General features: G+C 43.2%; 1 protein-coding gene across 4 annotated transcripts in view; it reads right to left on the bottom strand.

Moving 5' to 3' along the window:
* NOL4 (nucleolar protein 4) overlaps positions 1 to 18,914 on the bottom strand; it is a 187,834-nt gene extending 168,920 nt beyond the window's left edge. For 2 of the 4 annotated variants that reach the window (XM_054630333.2, XM_054630325.2), the window contains exon 1: positions 18,444 to 18,910. In XM_054630333.2, coding sequence (XP_054486308.1) covers positions 18,444 to 18,710 — 267 coding nt within the window. In that variant the 5' untranslated portion in view covers positions 18,711 to 18,910. Of the gene's footprint in view, positions 1 to 17,591; positions 17,731 to 18,443 lie in introns of those variants that run through there. The other 2 variants (XM_077185241.1, XM_077185243.1) reach the window with 2 other exon arrangements.
* Positions 18,915 to 19,847: the final 933 nt, after the last annotated feature.

Below are 19,847 nucleotides of genomic sequence, written 5' to 3' on the forward strand. Positions count from 1 at the left end.
GGGACCTTAAAGATACTCTAGTTTCCAATCCCCCTTCCATGGATGGGGATACCTTCTACCATATCAAGTTTCTCAAAGCCTCATACAACCTGGCCCTGACCACTTCTGGGAATGGGACACTCACACTGCTCTGGGCAACCTGTTCCAGTGACTCATCACCATTATTGTAAAAAATCTCTTCCTTCTGTCCAATCTAAATCTGCCCTTTTTCAGTTTAAAAAGATTGCCCCTTGTTCTGTCACAATAGACCTGCTGGAAACTCGCTGTCCATCTTTCCTGTAAGTGCCCTTCAAGTACTGAAAGGCTACAATAAGCTCTCCCTGGAGCTTTGTCTTCTCCAGACTGAACAGTGCCAATTCTCTCAGCCTGTCTTTGTAGGAAAGGTGCTCCAGCCCCCAAATCATCTTCATGTCCCTCATCTGGACCCACTCCAACAGATCCATGTCTTTTCTGTGCTGTGGATTGCAGTCTTGGACACAGCCCTTCAGGTGGGGTCTCATGAGAGCAGACCAGCCTGCTGGTCAAACTGGGGGCAATGACTGTGACCGACTCAACTGATGCTATATCAATTCTCTGAGTTAATCCTTGTGAGTTATTGATGCTGTAGTTACTGTAGAATTTTATTTTGCTTTTTTGGTCCCACAGAAGTCAACCTATTATTATTAAGAGGCCAAAAAAATAATGGCATTGATGTTGCTTTCACATTTGGTCCTCCTGTGCTGCTGTGTTGCAGCAGAAGGAATGTCTCCCAGTGAGATGGGACCTGGGGAACAGGGTCTTCAGCAAGTTTACTAGAATGCTCTCCTTCTCCAGATCTTGCTTTGTGGTGCAGCATACTCACATAGTCTTTTTCACGTTAGCTTTTACAATCTGGTTTGTAAACTTCTGAAACGGAAGCTTCTAGGCTCCCCTATTCTGAGGCCAAGTTTTATAAAATGTAAGATGTATTCAGTGTTCCTATCTCTATAATTAAATTTGTCTGATTTTGTTATTTTGAGCACCTTCTGAATTTTTTTCAAAGAGCTTACTAGGCATTATGTTGAAAGGATTCTGCTCAAATTATATCCTTCATTCTCTCACTTTGTTTTAAGGATAATTACTTAACTGATATTTGGATTAATGAAATAGGGTATGGAAAATCACTAAATTGCCCTGAAAAACCTTACAATTTAGGAAAAAAAAAACCCTGCTTTTTTATTTCCTGGTTGCTAAGTCTACACAGTCCACCTGGGAAATTTTCAGAGTTTAAAGTGGAAGTTCTCAAACATGAGCCTGCAAGATCATTTATTCATTAATAAATCAACAGTCTCTAGAACCACACTAACTACCCACACTTTATATACTCATCAATCAAAAGGCTGATAATGAAATATCCGTGGTCCTTGAGAGATTTTGAGAAGTGACAGGGAGTGGTTGCTAAGACAATCTTTTCTATACAGCTGAGGGGATTGCTAAAGGATTTTTGTATGAGGGGTTTTTTGACACAAAAGTAGAATTTTCACGAGCATTTGACTGGAGATGGGATTTTAAAAGAAAAAATTACAAACACCGTGGGACTCACAATGAAATAGTAACAGTTGATAAGACTCCATTTTTGAGCTACTTTAACATCTATAAAGAAAAAGAAAGTTTCCTGATCTTTTTTGACATTGATGTCTTTAGGATACAGATACAGTTTTGTGGTTAGTTTTTCATAAAATAATTAAATTTTTATTTCCATGTGCGATTATTACTATTGGTCAGATATCTTACTAGCTTTTTAGGTCCCAGAAGCATTCTCTTAAAGACAAAAGGAGTCCTCCAGCTGTATTCTATGCCACACAGTCCAGCCTTTAGTGAAGCTGATAAAAAACACTTTTCTCTTGTTATGGCTAAAAAAGAAACCTCTTCTAGTACTTGAGGCTAAAGACATTCCTCCTATCTACCCACTCTCTCCAGTTTCTGGGCTGTCCCATCAGCTACATGGCAGAAGGGACCCACGAGTCTTCCTCAGAAGAACAGACCTGGCTTCAAAATATATCATAATATTTGCATATCAGGGGCCCAAGTCCATGTTTTCTTATCACAACCATATGCAAATGTTTTTATTGCCTGTAATAGCCAGTGTAATACCTTGAGGGTCAAAAATGTAGCAACACTATTTTCAACAACAGCTGTAACTATATACTATGCTACACACCATACAGCCACCTGCATAGGGTAAAAAAGCACCAGAGCTGGTAGCAAGACATGTCTCATGTGCTGGGTTCTGGCAAAAGCAGAAAGCAACAGTGAACACCAGCAGTGACAGTGGCACGAGGTTTTATTTCCATTCCCTGCCCCTCAAGTCACACCAACCATGACACATTGCTATTTACAGCAAGTATTTGTAGCTGCCGTGACGCTGCACAGCAGGGTCTTGTGTGGCATCATGGTGAATTTTCTTACATTTGGGGCTTGTTTCCAAAGTCAAGGGCTTCCTTAAGTCAAGCCCAAGGCCTGTGCTGACCGCAGGCTACATTGTCACGGTGCAAGTGCACTGCAGATATGCAGGACAGCCCAATGCAATAGGTACCAGCTGTATCACTGCATACACACACCAGCACCCATGCACAACAAGGGAACAGGGCTGGCTGGTGCTGAAACCCATCCATGGCTGCCCACACAGCTCCTCCAACAGACGGGGGCATCACCAGCAAGTCCAGAGGAGGGCCATGAAGCTGATAAGGGGACTGGAGCACCTCCCCTACAAAGACAGGCTGAGAAACTTGGGGCTGCTCATCCTGGAGAAGGGAAAGCTGCTTGGAGACCTCACAGTATCTGAAGGGGGCCTATAGGGAAGCTGGAGAGGGACTCTTCATCAGGAATCGTAGTGACAGGACAAAGAGCAATGGGTACAGATTGAAAGAGGGGAAATTTAGGTTAGGTGTCAGCAAGAAATTCTTTCCTGTGAGGGTGGTGAGACAAGGGAACAGGTTGCCCAGGGAGTTTCTGGATGCCCCAACCCTGGCAGTTTTCAAGGCCAGCCTCGATAAGGCCCTGAGCAACCTGGTCTAGTGGGAAGTGTCCCCGGCCATGGCAGGGTGTGTGGGATGATCTTTAGGTTCCATCCAACCCTTAATTCCATGATTCTATCACCCATGCATCTCCAGCATTGCTCCCTGTCCCTGCAGCAAGCACTACGCCGGGCAGGCATAGGGCATTCAGTACACTGAAAATAAACTGGAGACGATGTTCCGCTGTACCTCACACAGTATTCCCTGCCCGCACTGGGTGCAGGCTGATGGCTGTGCAGGGGCTGTCCGTGCCCACCGCGGCGGCACAAAATCCCCCCTCGCCGCAGCCACCCGCAGCCCTTTCCCCGGAGGGTTGGCACAGCCTCTCGGCCCGGGATGCGGCAGGCGCGGGGGGAGCGGGCCCAGGGGCGGCCGTGGCCGCACAGGTGCTGCCGCAGCCCGTCGCCATGGGAACGGCGCTGCCGAGGGCGCGGTGGCCGGGCCCGGCCGGGCCCCCCCGCCCGCCTCTGGGAGCGACGAGCGGGTGTGGGTGTCTGTGTGTGTGTATGTGTCTGTGTGTGTGTGTCTGTGTGTGTGTGTGTCTGTGTGTGTGTGTGTGTATGTGTGTGTGTGTATATGTGTGTGTGTGTGTCCCGGAGGTATTGCACTGTTTCCATAGGAACAGGCGGGGGGAGGCGATGGCGGCACAGCCGCACCCTCTCCCCGCTCCCCCTCCCCCGTGCCCTCAATGCCAGCCCGAGCCCTGAATCAATTAATGGAGCCGGCACCGGGCTGGGAGAGGGCCGAGGCCTGTGCCCCTCTCGGGGCAGCCCCCGCACCCAGCTGGCGTCGCGGCCGCGCTGCTTCCCCGGGGGGACCCCGGGACGGGGGTCCCCGAGGGGTGGCCCGGCAGATGGTCCCTCCGCAGCCGCCCCCGTTCCCCGTCCCGTCCCCGGCGAGGTGCGCCCGGGGAGAGGCGCTGGGGAGCCCCGGCCGCACCCCGGGGACACCCGCGGGGAGAAGGGGCGGGGGACATGCACACAACAACAACAAAACCCCGTCCCCGCACGGCTGTTTACGGCACCATATGGCTGCAGGGGGAGGGGTGAGGGACATGTCTGCCGAGCCGCCGCGCTCATTATGTCCGATGGAGTCACGGTCACCGCGCCTCCGCCACTCCCGGGGCGCGGGGGGACACCCTGCTGCCCGCTGCCGGGGGCGTGCGGCCGAGGGACCCTGGCAACCCCCGGTGGGGACTCCAGGGAACAAACACACAGCGGGCTGGCTGCCCTGGGGCGGCCGGAGAGGGAAAAACCAACTCCCTTCCCCAAAGTCTACCTCTAGATCTGCTAACATCTATGTATAGCCTCGGCGTAAAGATGAATGTATGGGATAGAGCTCTATTTTGGATCAGCAATACTTGAAACGTGAAAAGGAAAATACGAAATAAAAAGGTCTCCTGTTGTTTTCTTGGGGTTTTTTTTTTATCGGTGGGGTTTGAGAGGAAAACCTGACCCATTTCGGGGCATCTCTGTCTATGGTTGGCACGTAGGAAGGGCTGGGATGGAAGCCCTGGGCATCAAACGCTAGCCCGAGATCCACAGCGATTAATGCTATTTTTTCTTTCCGAGCGAGGCAGCCATTCATTTCAGAGTAATCCTTGCTGCACGGCGCTGATGGAGGCACGCTCAGTGCAGCGCGTCCTGCCTCTGGAGAGCTTTCTCGGCCGGGGCAGGGAAATGCTTTGAAATGGCTTATGTCTTTCCTCTCAATGATTCATAAGATAGGTGCTAAACCTTGCCATTATTAGAGAGATAAAATCCACAGACTATGGGGTCTGATAATAGGCAACTATGCTGTTATCCATATTACCTTGTAAAATTGAAGTATTGATTTTTTTAAAGCATGGTTTGCTACTTAGCAGACCAATCCCACTACTATTGTAGTCAGTGAGATTTTGTGATTGACTTGAGTGGGAACAGCTTTTTGCCTTTAAAATGGTCTATTTCACATTATTATGGTAATATCATTCAGCAATGCTTAAAATTGGCCTTCTTGGCCTTGGACATTTTAAAAGATTTATGTAAAAATTATTTCAGCTCAACTTCTTCACCTCATTTCTGCTCATGTTTTGTCCAAAGTTTTGTTTGAATAAATCCGTCAGATAACTTAGTGTTCCAGATGGTTGCGGGTGGACTGGACCTAATAGATTCTCCAGTTATGTGTGTTAAAGTGTTTTTTTGTTTTGTTTTGGCTTTTTAATTTTACAGAAGCCTAGATTTAGAAACCCATTTGTAGATCTCCTGTTGTGTGCAGCTTTGAATGCATTTGGTTTCTCACCAAAATAGCATGCCTTCCAAAGCAAGATTAAAAATATTAAAATGCAGCCAGCACAGGGAGTGGTTCAGTTCGACTGATGCCACAAAAACAGGCTGATCCTCCTGCCCATAGATAACATACATCTGAATCTTGGCACCTGCCATTGGATTGGAATTCAAAATGAGAAACAGCAGGCCTCGAGGTCTGGAAATAAAGGCAGCATAGGGGGAAAAATGTTCTCTGCCTATTAGTAAATAATAAACTGCAGCAGTAAAGACAAATGACAAGGATTGAGGAAAACATACTGTGGGCATCAGATAGATATTGGGGCTATGACACAATGGTAAACATGTCCAAATTCAAAGTGCTAGGTGTATCTAGTACCTATATTAAGCGTGTGCCTATTTGTGTAACTAAAAGCTTTTTAGTGTCTAGCAACATTCTGCTTAGCTACTTTTTGCTACATCATGCTGTGATACTCATTGAAATAACTGTTGACTAATAGACTCCAATTTGTAATAAATGGATAAATGGTTGGGAATAGACATTTAACCAAAAGTCTGCTGATATCAAATTTCCTTGAGAAAATGCTTCCCCCTATGCCTCCCCCCCTGCCCCCCCCAAAATTGTTTCATCTTCCACACATTTCCCAGGCAGTTTTGTTATGCAGTTAATATCATAAGGTTGTTCTGTGCTTTTAGGTAGCTGACAGGTATGCCTAGCTGCTTAAATACTACTTTTGAAGATCAGAAGTAGTTTTATTAGCCAGTTAACAGAGAGCATCTCTCTTCTTTTGCCTGCTTTATTTCATTAGCTTTATTATTATTATTATTATTAATATTATTACTGTGAAATGTGTAATATGTGTTCTCTAGGTTTATTTTATTTTCCTCAGCCTCCATCTCTTCCAAGGCTGACTTTCTTGCTTTAAGGATCAGCTCATAGGAAGCTATTAAGCCAAAGTTTGTTTTTACTTGATTGGCTTTAACACTTCACTCCATTTGCTCTCTCATCTCACTTTCCTTCCACTCTTATTAGAAGCGGGATTGCTCTAATGCAAATATAGTTCAAAGAGACAGAAAAAAGAGAAGGAGATCTGAATTCTCGTCATAGCAGATGTCCTAATGCAATATCCATAGAAAAGGGAGATTATTTTAAAACAAGTAAACAAACAACCTCAACAGTGTAATTGAGGGTGAATATATGTGTTGTGTGTGTTTACTTGGTGAGAGATGCTCGTTTATTTGACTTAAATATATGTATGGCTTAAAGGATTGAAATCAAGCTCATTCTCTGGTTTGGTTTATTCCTCCTTGAACAATCAGAACTTGGGGATTTCTACAACAGAGAGCTATCTGCACAGTGCACTGCATTGAGTGCACTCTGATGTTGCAGAAGATTATAACCAAAGAGGTGGGAGCAGGGTGCCCCTGTTGTTATTTTAGAGCTGGATTTGGCCTTGCTGTTACTAAACTTTTCTCGATATTTTTATACATTTTATAAACTTCTCTATATGCTTGTTAAGCACCGGTCTCTAGCACATTGGAATTTACCTTGGCAAAACCAGATAGAGCTGACATATAAATTATTCTTCACAAATAGAAAAAAATATTGTCTAAATGTATCCTATTGAGAGTTCAGTCATTGCTACCCAACACCAGCTGATGGGGGCATTGAGTGCCCAGGGCATTGGTTTTTGGGTGGACCCCTCACTCGGGCACTGACCATTGCAAAGCCCAAGCATCAGTCAGGGCTGCATTATGTCTTCAAAACAGGGGCATAACCTTTGTTCCAGAAAATTTGTAAGAATTATTCACAGACCTTCTGCTGGTCCTGTCCCAAGAGGGGATTTCACCCAGCATGATTTAGGATGACAGGAAGGTCCTTCAAACCTCACAAATGTCATGGGCTTAACTCCTTCCAGCTTCCTTCAGCTACAGTTTTTCAGCTTTATTGTAGGTCTGTTGGTTCACTCTTTGGATCTATTAGGCAAAATACTAATTTACTTTAAAATATTATCACTTAATCATCTATATTGTACTTTACTTATTTGCCTGCTTTTAAATTACAGCAAGAATGATAATGCAAATTTCTCGAATGTTTTGAAGTCTGTATATGTGAAAATTTTCCTGACTTTACATCCATTAAAATTAAATTTATTAAAAAAGAAATCTTGTAATTACCTATAAATTCATTAAAGTTCAATGATAAGAAGCAGAAAAAATAAATAGTTCATTACAATTCTATTAATTGAAATGTTCTACTTATTAATAAAAGTTGACCTGCTTTTTCCTATTTAGGAATGCTTTTTCCTACTCAGCTTTTGAAAGCAGACCTTTTGCTTCCAGTTCAAAATGGAAGATTCAATTAGGAACACAGGTAAAACAGTATTTTCAGTTCCACAGTTTCCTTGAAGTCTGATGTATCTTGCCAAAATTGGGATGAAGAGAACAATACTGAAATTTTCTATATAGAGGGGCAATTTAAAACGAAGAAATTAGTCTGATTTTAACTAGCTTTATTCACTTCCAAAGCTAGCTTTATTTTATATTGCTTTATATTTGCTTAGATGAAATTTAACTATTTGAAAACTCCCTATATGCCCAGTTCAACTCTCAGTTACACCAAAACAATGATAATGAGGCCTTCTACATTAGTAAGATGTGGCAGAGGATTTGTGTAAGTTTTCAAAAAAAACACAGGGTCATTGTGCAAAAAGTTTACAATAAACGTCCTTTTGAGAATTCTGTTTTTTGCTGCTGCATTCATACAGAATTTACTATCCAATTTCCTTGTTGGATAAGCCCAAATTGAGACAAAAAGGGATAAGTAGATGAGATCTGCCTGAACTACAATTTTTAGATGGATGGCTGGCATTCAAATATAGCACTCATTAAAAGAATGCTGACTGTTTGCTCAGTAAAAATTAAATACTTCAGTATTACAGCAACCATAACCAGGGGGCTTTACTGAACTCTCATAGTATAAAAAGATAAAGGTTATCAAAAGATGTCATAAAAAAAGCTATGACTATGTCTAGATTAAAGGAGGAAGGAAGGAGCTAGATTCTTTTTTCTTTTCCACTGCCATTTCTTGAGAAATGCAATGGGACAAGTCATCTAATTATATATATGCCATACTTCCTAGTCCCATTGGTCAAAAAGCAAAGGCTTTCAGGAATTGTCATCATTTGAATGAGCTAATTCCTCTCATATTTGTCATTAATTCTCTAACAATTCTGCTCTTTTTTCTTTTCTTCCCACCACAGTAAGGGTTTGGTAATAGTCTTGACAAATACACACACTCAAAAAGCTGACACAGGTAGACAAAAATACAGAGGTGAAAGCAGCACATTCCTTCTCACCACAACTGCAGTAAATTGTAAACCAGGGCTAGCTCATTGCAAACTTTCTGTGTAAACCACAACAATCTCATGCACTGGTTCACATAGTGCTGGACCTCAGAAACTTGATTGTCCCCCTCCTTCCTCCAGACTAGTGATATCACCAGAGCAACCAGCCACAGAAATTGCTACAGCCCAAGTGAGCAACAAACCATCTAGTACCAGACTGCAAGGGAGTCTGCAAAAGATGTTTCAAAGCTCAGTAATTGGTAAATAAACAAATTCCTAACCAAAATACTGTGCCTTATGCAATAATGACCGATTTATTTTCCACTGCTATAGCATCAGCCCACCTAAGACACACCTAAAACTTATTAAGCTATTCATGAAACAAGAGCATGAAGGCTGAGACCACCAGCATTGTTAAAATTCAGTACAAAGTGGAAGGGGGTGGGAGGATGCTGGGATTTCAAGATGCCCCACCAGTCTTTCCTTGTGTTGAATGGATGGGCTGGAACATGACTCACCCTGATAGAGGCTCTATGGGACAACACCTGGAGAGATGCTGCAAGACACCAGGTGGGAGCCAGGCAGAGAGTTCATGCCATCACACCAATGCCCTGACTCCTGGTGGCACAGAGCAGGAAGGGCATGAGCATGACCTTGTCCTCACTTCTGCTCCAGCCTGCAAAGCTGAACTGACATAAAGAGCATGCTACATCCTTATGAGAGCCACAGAGCTCCTGTAAAATCCTTGGAAGAAATTTTGGATTAATCAGTCAGGGTTTCTCTAGGGACAGCAGTGCAGACTTTCCATTCCCAACACTTTGGTTTATAAAAATGGCCTAGCTTTGAATTTATCTTCTGAGATGGTTGTCAAAAGAGCCTTGGGACATGAAATAGAATTTAAAAGGCTAGTGACTGAATTTTCTCTGCTGTTCACCAGTATTTACACCACACTATTTCTCTCACTTTCTTTCTACCTCTTACATGTCTGTTTTCTGCTGAACATTTTTTCTCTTAATGTTTATCTTTTTGGTATATAACCATTTTTTTGGAAATAACCATTTTAACTACTTCTCAGGTAAGTACCCTTTTTCTTTGATGAGCTTGGTTACCTTCCATGGACCTTTCATCTCTTGCCACCTTTTAGAGATGAGATAAATACACTAAGCATGCCATTAAAGGCAAGGACATACCATTTAATGTATGAGAATAATAAGTTTTCAATGTTATTCTCTATACTTTTTCTAATGCCGATTTTTGTTATATGTGCCATGCTCATTTTGGATACACTTATTGATTTGTTTGAAACCATTCCTAAATATTTCCCTTGAGATATTACACTAATTCCCTATATTTTAGATGTGATTGAAAGGCATGAATTCTTCCTTTCCTCTCCAAAAGCTAATATCATGATGGCATAAAATGTAAATTATCTGGCAACAGTCTGTAGGGAATTCTGCCTGCCATCATTTCTCCCTTTTTTTCCCCTTTGTTACAATATTTCTATTTTAGCTCCCAATTCTTCTTTGACTTAACCTAATTAATTTGCATTTCCATATATACATATATATATATATATATATATATATATATATATATATATGGTGGGGGGTGTTTACATACACACATTGGAGTGCATTGCATAGCTCTCAAATACTTGCTGTGGTTTCCCAGTTCTTCATCAGTTTTAATTTGTCATCATAGCCAAAGCTACAACCTTGCTTTAATAAAGTCTGTATCAGACAGCCACAAAATCCAAACTAGTTCCACCAACCAGCTCCAGTTCATATTTATGCTTAAGATAATTTTTAATGACTCTTACTGATTTTTTTTTCTTAGTGTTGACATATGGTCCACTATCTCTTATTTCTGTGAGCTATCTTTACTACCCAGTTTTTCCCTTTCTAGTACATTCTTGTCCATTCTGTTGCATCATTGTCACATATAGTGGCAAATAGTATATTTTAGTAGTATTTTAGGTACTTCATTCTTAAGTTCTTTAGTGGTTTTGAATTTGTGCAAGTCGCAGTGATGTGCTGCAATGTAATACCCCCTCTTTTTTATTTCCCTATTTCTGAACATTCTTCAATTTTATAACCTGAAAAATGTAAAGCCAGGATAGATATTTCTTTATCACCCACATCAGAAAAGATACACACTGAAAAAATAAAGTTTTGTGAAATGTGTTTATAGTCCTCATCTTTCCTTTCCAACTGAAACCTCTGGCCATACCTTAGCTGTTCTTCTCTTACTGAATCTAATTACCTGTATAATGATTTACCTGTTACTCATCTTCTATCAGCTCAGGGTAGTGAAAGTCCATTCCTAAATGTGATTTCCTATATACCAGCACAGTGCTGCTTTACCTACAGATAGGTCATGATTTAGTGGCAGCTACTCCAGCTCTGGATCTGCCTTGAACAGAAGTTTTCTACAAACTGCACCTGGCAATATTAGTAGTCGTATGTGTAAGTGCAGAGGCAACAAAAAGAGCAATCACAAGTCATAATTACTTAAAAGTTTTACAGGGAGTTAGATTCATAAGTCATTTAAGTGCAAGTAATCTCACCACGTAAATTTTCTCTAAGTGCAGTCAAAATGTTGTAGCAACCATGTCTGGTATTAAAATCTCTGGGGTAACAAAATGTACAAAAGCTTCAGACACACAGACCTTACTATCAATAAAATACATAAAACCTCTCTTTTCCCTAAGGAGTTGAGTAACAGGCTCTTAAGTAAAAAAGGTTGAATGGGTTTCATCCTAGGCAGAAGTAGGTCATTTGATAAATGTTGCCCTTCCAAGTCTATACAGAATATTTGTTTCTGAAAAAAAGTCTCTACTTGAGGTTAAGTCTGACATAGATCAGTTTTATTAAGTAAACTGTTCACTACAGATAGCCCCTTAAGTTGAGGAGTATCCACATATACAAGGAAATGTTTCAAACACCCCATTTGAATTTCAACAACTAGGCTGTAATCCCAGCAGATGCACACAGTAACTGTCAAGTTTTGCAGCTTGCAGAGTTATTGAATAAGCAGTTAGAAGCCTGTACAACTGTCAGTGACAAAGTTGATCATCACTAAGAAAATCCATGTGCATCGGAAAAAATGCTCAATGCCATAACTTGTGGCATTTCTTTCCTCTATATTGACAATGCCTGGATATTGTATGTTCATAAACCATTAAAAATACCTTGCTAGTAAAATTATAAAGTTTTGAGATTCATCTATTTAAAGAGAACAAAAGGGTAATTTAAGCAAGCTGCGGGATCACTTTCAGCGCTCTTGCGGGACAATGGCAACAACTCTTATTGCACCAACTACCACTGCCTGACTTTTCTAAAGTCAAGAGAGACTTCTGGCAGGTTTAAAATGACATAGACAGGACAAAAACATCTTTTACATCCTGTGAAGCTCTACTAATTTGGGCAACTGTGTTGACCAGTCAACCTACTCATCAAGGAACACAAGATGCCTGTGCTGCTCTGCGATGCATGGGAGGCTGCAGAATCTGCTATGATCCTCCCTCCTGGAGAATGTGTTTCCTGCCACGCTGTCTCATGATCTTTCTCCACATCTACCTCATTTATATGCTCTGCTTATTTTGTTCCTCTTTTACCAGCAAACTCTCAACAGGTGTATCCTGCATAACTGGGGAAGATTGGGACCCAAATAGCTTCCTTCAGACCAAACCTAACAGCTGCTAGTTGCCTCCTTTCAACAGCAGACAAACTCACAGTTCAGTGTCAGCCAATTTTAATTTATTTTTGTAGTGTAAAGTTAAATTTGAATCATTAACTCCCACATTCATCCAGCACTGGCACTAGCCTTCTTCCCCCAGGGGCCTGTGTTCATGGGAAGCCCTTTCTACCTGCAGTGTCTCTGTGTAGTCTCCCCAGATCCTGTCTCTTTTCAGTCTAGAGTTGAACAACAGCAATGGTGATCACCCCAGAGGACAGGGAAAGAAAGTTTCTCCATAAAAAGATCAGAAAAAGTCCTATCAGGCTGTACTGATGCCTAACAGCTCATTTTAGCCCTAACCTTCCAGCTTATTTCCCACTGATCACACAGCTATGTAGCCACAGAAACAGCATGCTGTACATCCAAAGAAAATCAGGGCTGGAGCATCTGAGCAGCAGCCCCTGCATCATGACCGAATCCAGTGCAGCTTCACTGACAAGAGACTCAGGGTAAGAATGAAGAAACAAGTTCACTATCACCTCTGGCTTCTCAGCAAAGGTTCACAGAAGCATGAAAATCAAACTGTGAGGTTTTATTTCTGATTACTGGAAAGATTTGGGCTTTTGAGCTGCAAGTCTGGCCTTTGCCCAGGTGATAGCACTGAATTTTTCATCCTGTCTCTCATTACATGTATATTTATGGAACAGATACATCAGTGCTAGGTTTTGTTTGCACACTGCTACACCCTATTTCATGTTTCTAAAGTCAAGTCAACATTTTCTAACCTTAAAACACTTCGTTTTTAAAAATCTGCTCTCCTTGGTTCATTTTTCTTTGAAAATTCCAACTCAACATTGTTACTAAGAAATCTCAGCTCCTCCTGTCCATTTGCCTCTCTCACACACGCATGTGGAGATGGCATCCTACATATGGGCGCTTTAACATTTTTTAATTCCAGGACAGAGTTATTCTCTTTATTCATGAACACTCCCCTGAATGCCTGCATTAAGAGTTGCCAACTAAACCAGTTTTGTTCCATCTGCTGTGACCATTTTCCAGCACTCCCTCTCTGATTCACCAGCATCCCTCCCCACCGGCTCCATCGGGAGGTCTGCAAACAGCAGGGCAGAGGCTGCGGGGAAAGGGAGGAGACAGAGCTCTGCAGACCTCAACAGGGGTTAAGGAAAATGTGGTTGGCAGCTAGAGCAGGGTGGATATGGCAGGGTTTGAATACCACCCCTGAGCCTGGAAGGTGCACTTAATGGGACTATAAAATTCCTGCAGCATTGTACCTTGGGATAAATTATAGCTCACCCTCAGCATCACCTTTCTGCGGTGCTTACTGCCATTATGTGCTGGCAGTTCACTGGGCTACAGAGCTACCAATGTACATTTGACAAACACTTTTATAATTTTTTTTCTATGGATGGGTACAAAAATGGGGAGAAATGCAAAAAAAAAAAAAAAAGCTTATTTTCAAATTGTTACAAAATGCCCTAAAATAATGAACAATTTTAAATGTAAGATAGTTTAAAGCAATCAATTTTGACCTATAAGCTATTTATGTTGTGATCTGGTTTTTTCTATTGTTCATAAACAAAGTAATTTATCTAAAAAGAAAAGCAATATAAACTGTATCTATCTACTATTATTCATGTCCAACAGAACAAGAGGTGGGTTGGGACATAGCCTGTTCCTTAGAGCTGACTGGTCTATAATTTTAAGCCTTAAATCCTGTAATTGGGTTCAGTAGTACAGCCCTGCACCTGCACAAAGCCTTGCTGGTCTGCTAGCAGCAACCCATGAGGTACCAGATCCTCCAGGAGGATCTAAAGATTTAAGCTAAACAAAATTCGGTTACAGAATGAAAGTTCATTCTCTGCTTATATTTGGAAAATATAGAAGAAAGCACAGGAAAATTCATACATTAGGTCTGTGATATCATTAAAGTCAATGGAGTAATTTCAAATTAGTAATGACATAAAAGTAATCTGAACTTGGCCTTTGAGGTTATATTCTATTAGTTTGCTAATACTGTGTAAATTCTATATTTAAAAGCTATCCTGCAGTCATCTTGGCCCTTCTTTTTCAACGGAAAATTCTGATTAAAGTCCACTGATACAGCTTGGGCCATTATTTTATAACTTCTTTTTAAATCAAGACTAATTTTTAGGATCCATATTTGTGCCCACACCCAACATCAAGCCAGAGAAGGAAGAGTGGTGAGGAGAAATTTGTTTTCAAGTTGCCAATCAATAAATAGCTCCAGCTAAAGAAAGTATGCAGAAAATAAATTTTAAAAATACACCATAAATATCCTGTATAGAGTTAGAAAGGATATCTTACTAGAGATACTAGTTCCATACCTCCTCATTTTTGGTGAGTACCAACTATTGAAAGTCAACAGTCACAACCATTTGGCATGTTTGTTGGCCTAACCTGTTTTATTTATACAGTGTGTCTAGGCTAGACATCATTTTACTGCTTTCACAAAGTGCAGCTTGGGCTTGATGCAAGAAAACCTACAGTGGTGACAGAAACAATCTGAAAAGTTCCAGAAGTAAAATACTCACTAGGTTGCATACAGGAATACCTTGAGCATACAGAAATACCTTACTGTGTGCTGTCCCACTCTGGACCTAAAATGGCTGTTTTGCAGGGAATGTTGTTGCCTGGTGACCAAAAGTGCATCTCCTAGGCCACAGAGGGATGTGAACATTCAGAAATTGATTTGTTCCTGTTGCTCTTGAGGAGACCATACCCGTAAAATAGATTAAGCCAGCACGTAATCATCTATGCATTCTCCTTGCTGGCATGCTTAAACTTGATACTGAAGGCAGGCCTGTGATTTTGAGCTACTTATCAACCAGGCAAGGGAAAAGCAGAATAATACCTCGTGCACTACTGCCCACAGAATATGAAAGTAGATCAAGGCTGAGCTACTGTGAGGCTGCAAGACACCCTGCTTCAATTAAGTCTGTGTTGTACATCTAGGCTGTTCCGGTGCAACCTCCCAGTTGCTATCAGGCTCTCTTTCTTTCATTAGAATCAAGTAGTTAATTAGCCCCAGCCTGTCCTCTCTCCTTCTCTCTTTCCCTTTAACGCAGCAGTAATGATGTCTAATTACCAGCAGCAGTGGATTACAGCACCATCAGGAGCAAATCTCTCTGGCTGACAGCAAAGCTGAGCAGCAAATCTTAAAGCTTCAAGGAGAGAGTAATTCCTAACAAAGTATTTGAATATTTGCTTATTTTTGACCAGCTTGTAACTGTAGAGTCCAACTTGTAATTTCACCCGTCCTGTTATTGAACAGGGAGTGCTCATGCAGTGATTAATTTTAAATTGAAATTAATTTTACCTATGGTGAGATCAAGTGATGGACAAAAAGAGGGAGAGGATGAAGGAGAAATTCACAGTTTGGAGCAAAAGGCAACCTTTTGGGGCTGCCTCTGAGGACTGGACAGGCCCAAATGTATGGGATAACCATGAGAGAGGGGAGGAGAAAACAATGATGATCACAAATTTAAAAACTCTTAAATAATAATTAAGAGTTAAAGAAATGAGAGAATGGGCTTTTAAGGCTCACCAACAAATCCAATTTTTCCCCCCTGTAACTTATCATTCCCATCTGGGTGAAATTCTAGACCTCTTGAAGCCAATAGGAGCTTTGCCACTGACTTTCTCTGTGCCAGGGGCTGCATCCCTGTTCTGTCAAACATGTTCTTTCTGAGCCTTCAGTGCCTGGCAGGCACTGCCCCAGCCCTGGCAGCAGCTCATACAAACCACTGCCACCCTGTGGGTCTGCTCAAATACTCCTCTGCCTTTTGTGGTGGGATAGTGACACCAGATTCATGGGTTTAGGAGGGGCTGGCATTTGTTTTTCAGAGCTGAATGTTGCAGAGCATCCCCTTTTCCCATTTATGTTGGACAACAAATTTCTGATGGCCAGCAGGAGGAAATCGTACATATGTATTCTGAAAAGGTTTATATGTCATTGCTCAGGTTATATACAGATATGCAGGAATTGCTTACAGATAGGTCATGCTAACTTTTCCTTTCTTGATTTCATTACCAGTCCTAATTGTATTAGAATTCCTGCTTGGTTGCTAAACTATATGAAGAGAGTTACTCCTATATGAATATAAATACATGTATAGGGTCATACAGAGACATTCACAGCTAAGGCTGTGATTCCCACAAATGTACATAAGGTAAGACCTGCAAGATGCTCGACCTCTCACTGAAATCCCTTGTGGGGAAAAAATAAAAATAAAAATTGATTCTGTGTTCTTAAAATAGAAAACAGGATGGAAGGTGGCTTTCATGGCCTAGCAAAGGTGAGAGAAAATAAACAAGCTTATCATCACTGAGTCTTGTGTTTCAGAGGACCAGAAAAGCACTTAATTTTTAAATTCCATTGTGTGAAATTAAGGTTATCCTCTTTATTTAGTACGGTAGTCAATGTCATTTTTAAAAATACCGAATTTGCTTACAGTTTTGAACTCATAGTGAAAAAAATAGTCTTGGGAATAAACAATCTTGCCCACTGGCCCTTCAAAATAATTATTTCAGTGAGCAGAAGAGATATTTAAAAATACTAGCTAATTGGAGATTTCTGCTTTAGGCAACCTTTTTGTTATAAATTGTATCTATGGTACTGTCTGGGCTCAGAGATGAGCAATCAATCTTGTAACACTAAAACAGAGATCTGCCAAATCATCTGAATCTATAGACAGACCTGAAACACTTCAGTGAATAAAAAAACATAGAGAAAGAAAAAACTGTCCAGAGCTTCTCTTTTACTTTAAATCTTCATATTGAAGATCTCCTTAAAATTAATTTCCCACTTCTGCCTCCTCACAGCCATGACGGCACTGATGACAAGGGGGCAAATACAAGCCAGCCCCTGGGAATGCCCAGGTTTATGACTTCAGCAAGGCAAAGAGAGGCAGATTTCCCCGGCAGCCTACGTCACAACCCAACCCAGAATACTTTCCAAGAAGCCCCCTTTGCTGCGCCACCCAGCAACCTTCCCGTTAGGTCTGGATAAGCTGCCACTCCAGGAAAAAAAAAAAAAAAAAAAAAAAGAATATTGCTCATCCAAGCCAAATGCCCAGGCAGGAATATTTTTAATTGCCGGGTTTCCTTTCTCGGCTCCCCCTCCACACCCGCCCCACGCACAGACAAAAGAAGCTTAGCTTGCGTGACCCAGCGCATAAGAAGTAAGAATAATGATACATTAAGAGAGTTCAATAGGCAAAACCTACTTGCAACCAACAGTCCCCATCTTCTTAAATAGGAAAATCTGTCGCTCCTGCCACCACCAAGCATAATAGCTCTCCCGCTGTCAGACCTGCGCCGAGCCCGTAACGCCAGAGCCTGCCGGGGATGCCACGCTACCCTAGCGCATCGAACGGAGTGCTGAGGGGCTCCTGCGACCCCGCAAAGTGTCACAAAATGCACCCTTCCCCCGGTCATGCGGAACCCCGTCCTCCCTTTGTTGAGCATCCTCTCCCTCCCGCCGCCCCTTACTAGCGCAGCCGGCGCTACACAGCCCAGCCGGGCACATCCGTGGCCGCTCGGCGGCGGCGCCAGGGCTGCGGGATAACAATAAGGGGGGGAAAAAAAGGATAAAAATCATACTAGCAATAAATAAATAAATAAAGCCCAGCAGAGATCCCGGGGAACCACCGCCCGGCGCCGCGCCTGGCTTTGTGCCAGGCAGGGTACCCCCGTGCGCCATCCATCCATCAGCGGGGCCGCTGCCCGGGGCGGCGGGGCCCGGCACAATGGCCGGAGCGGCGGCGGCGGGACAATAGCACACCCCGAGCCCGCCGCAGCGGCCCGGGGGGGACGGGAGGGACGAGGAGGACGAGGAGGACGAGGAGGAGAACGACACCGACCCGGCGGGGTGCGTTGTGCGCACGATCGCTTTAAATAAAAGGACCCACAAAGACCTCGGCGGTGTATAATGTGACAGGCAAACGCAACATGGTGATGATGACTTGGGGGAAGAGGGAGGAAGGAGCCAACTGTGGCTGCGGCTCCCCCTGCGCCTCTCGCTCCCAGAGCGGGCTGCAGCGGCCGACATAGAACAAGGAAGACAATTCTCTACTAACCGTGGTTTTGACTGGCACGTACAGCACTTGCTTCCCTCCTCCAGCACCACCACTGACCTCGTCCGAGTTGCCGAGCTGGAAGCCTTTAGATTTGACCCAGAATTTGAATTTGGCATTATCCGTGGAGCTCGACTCGGAGCCGTTCAGGAGCTGGACGATCCGGTCGTATTTTTTACGGGTCACCGTCTTGGTTTTTCCTGAGTCCCCGTAAGTCCTGAGACACCAGTCCTGAAACTGGCGGTACATGTCCCGGTCGCTGCTCTCCATAATCTCCTAATACACACACGCACACATGCACACGCCGGGGCGCACACACACACACACACGGACACGCACACAGACACGGGCAGACACACGGACACGCACACGCCGCCCCGAAGCGGGCCGGGGTACGGGGCCGGGCCGCCCCGCCGCACTTTGCACCTGTTCACCCAGCGCTCATGAAAAATGCATCCACCTCCGAGCCGGAGCGAAGGAGGTCCCGGTGCAGGCAGATCCCAGCGGATTTTTTCTTTTTTTTTTTTTTTTGTTGTGGTGGTGGTGGCTCGGGGGGTGGGGGGTCGGGAGGGGGATGGGTGGGGGGGGCAGCAATCAATTCAATAGTGTGGCAATGTTCTCCTTCATTATTTTTTTTTTCACAGGAGGCAAAACGGATCTGGTGGAGGTTCCTCTTATCCTTCCACTGTACGTGATCAGTCTCTTTAATAATTGTGCAAGGCAGGACTATCCCACTGGCTCCAGCAGCAGCGCCTTACCCAGAGAGGGTTCGGGTGGATAAATAATTAAAATCCTGTCCCTCGGCTTAGCGAAGGAAAAAGAAAATATTGACTCGGATCCTTCTTCTTTTCCATACATCAACTGTACCCGGATTCACCCTGGATAGTGCAGGTGAAGAGGAGGGGAAAAAAAAAAAAAAAAAAAAAAAAAAAAGAACGGAAAGAAGAGAAAAAGCCCACCCTAGTCCGCCCCGGCAGCCCTCGGCTGTCTTCTCCGAAGGCTTTCAGAGCTTTCTGTCTCTGTCCTGGCGGGCTGTGCCTCTCCCCAAAGCCGCCTCGCCGCGCAGGATGGAAGAAGCACTGAAGGGCACACTGGTCTCTTTGCTCCCCCTTTATTCCAAGGCTGGGCGGCTTTGCTTCAGATATCCCCGCTCCGGGCATGAAGGTACTGGAAAGAAAGAAAGTTCTTACCTGCTATTTTCTAAGCCTAATGCATCCGATCCGCGTTTAAAGTACATAATTTTTAATTTTTAAAAAATGGTCTGTGAGAATTTCACTTCCTCATATTGAGTCCCATTGAATTTTCATATGCCCTTTCAGGAATTTTCCTCTGTTTATTTACATAGCGATCCCAGCCGATGGAAGAAAAAAAAAAAAAAGAAGAAAGAAAGAAAGAAAGAAAACCCAT

The sequence above is a fragment of the Agelaius phoeniceus genome, chromosome 1 (genome assembly GCF_051311805.1).
Source record: "Agelaius phoeniceus isolate bAgePho1 chromosome 1, bAgePho1.hap1, whole genome shotgun sequence".
Classification (NCBI taxonomy): Eukaryota; Metazoa; Chordata; class Aves; order Passeriformes; family Icteridae; genus Agelaius; species Agelaius phoeniceus.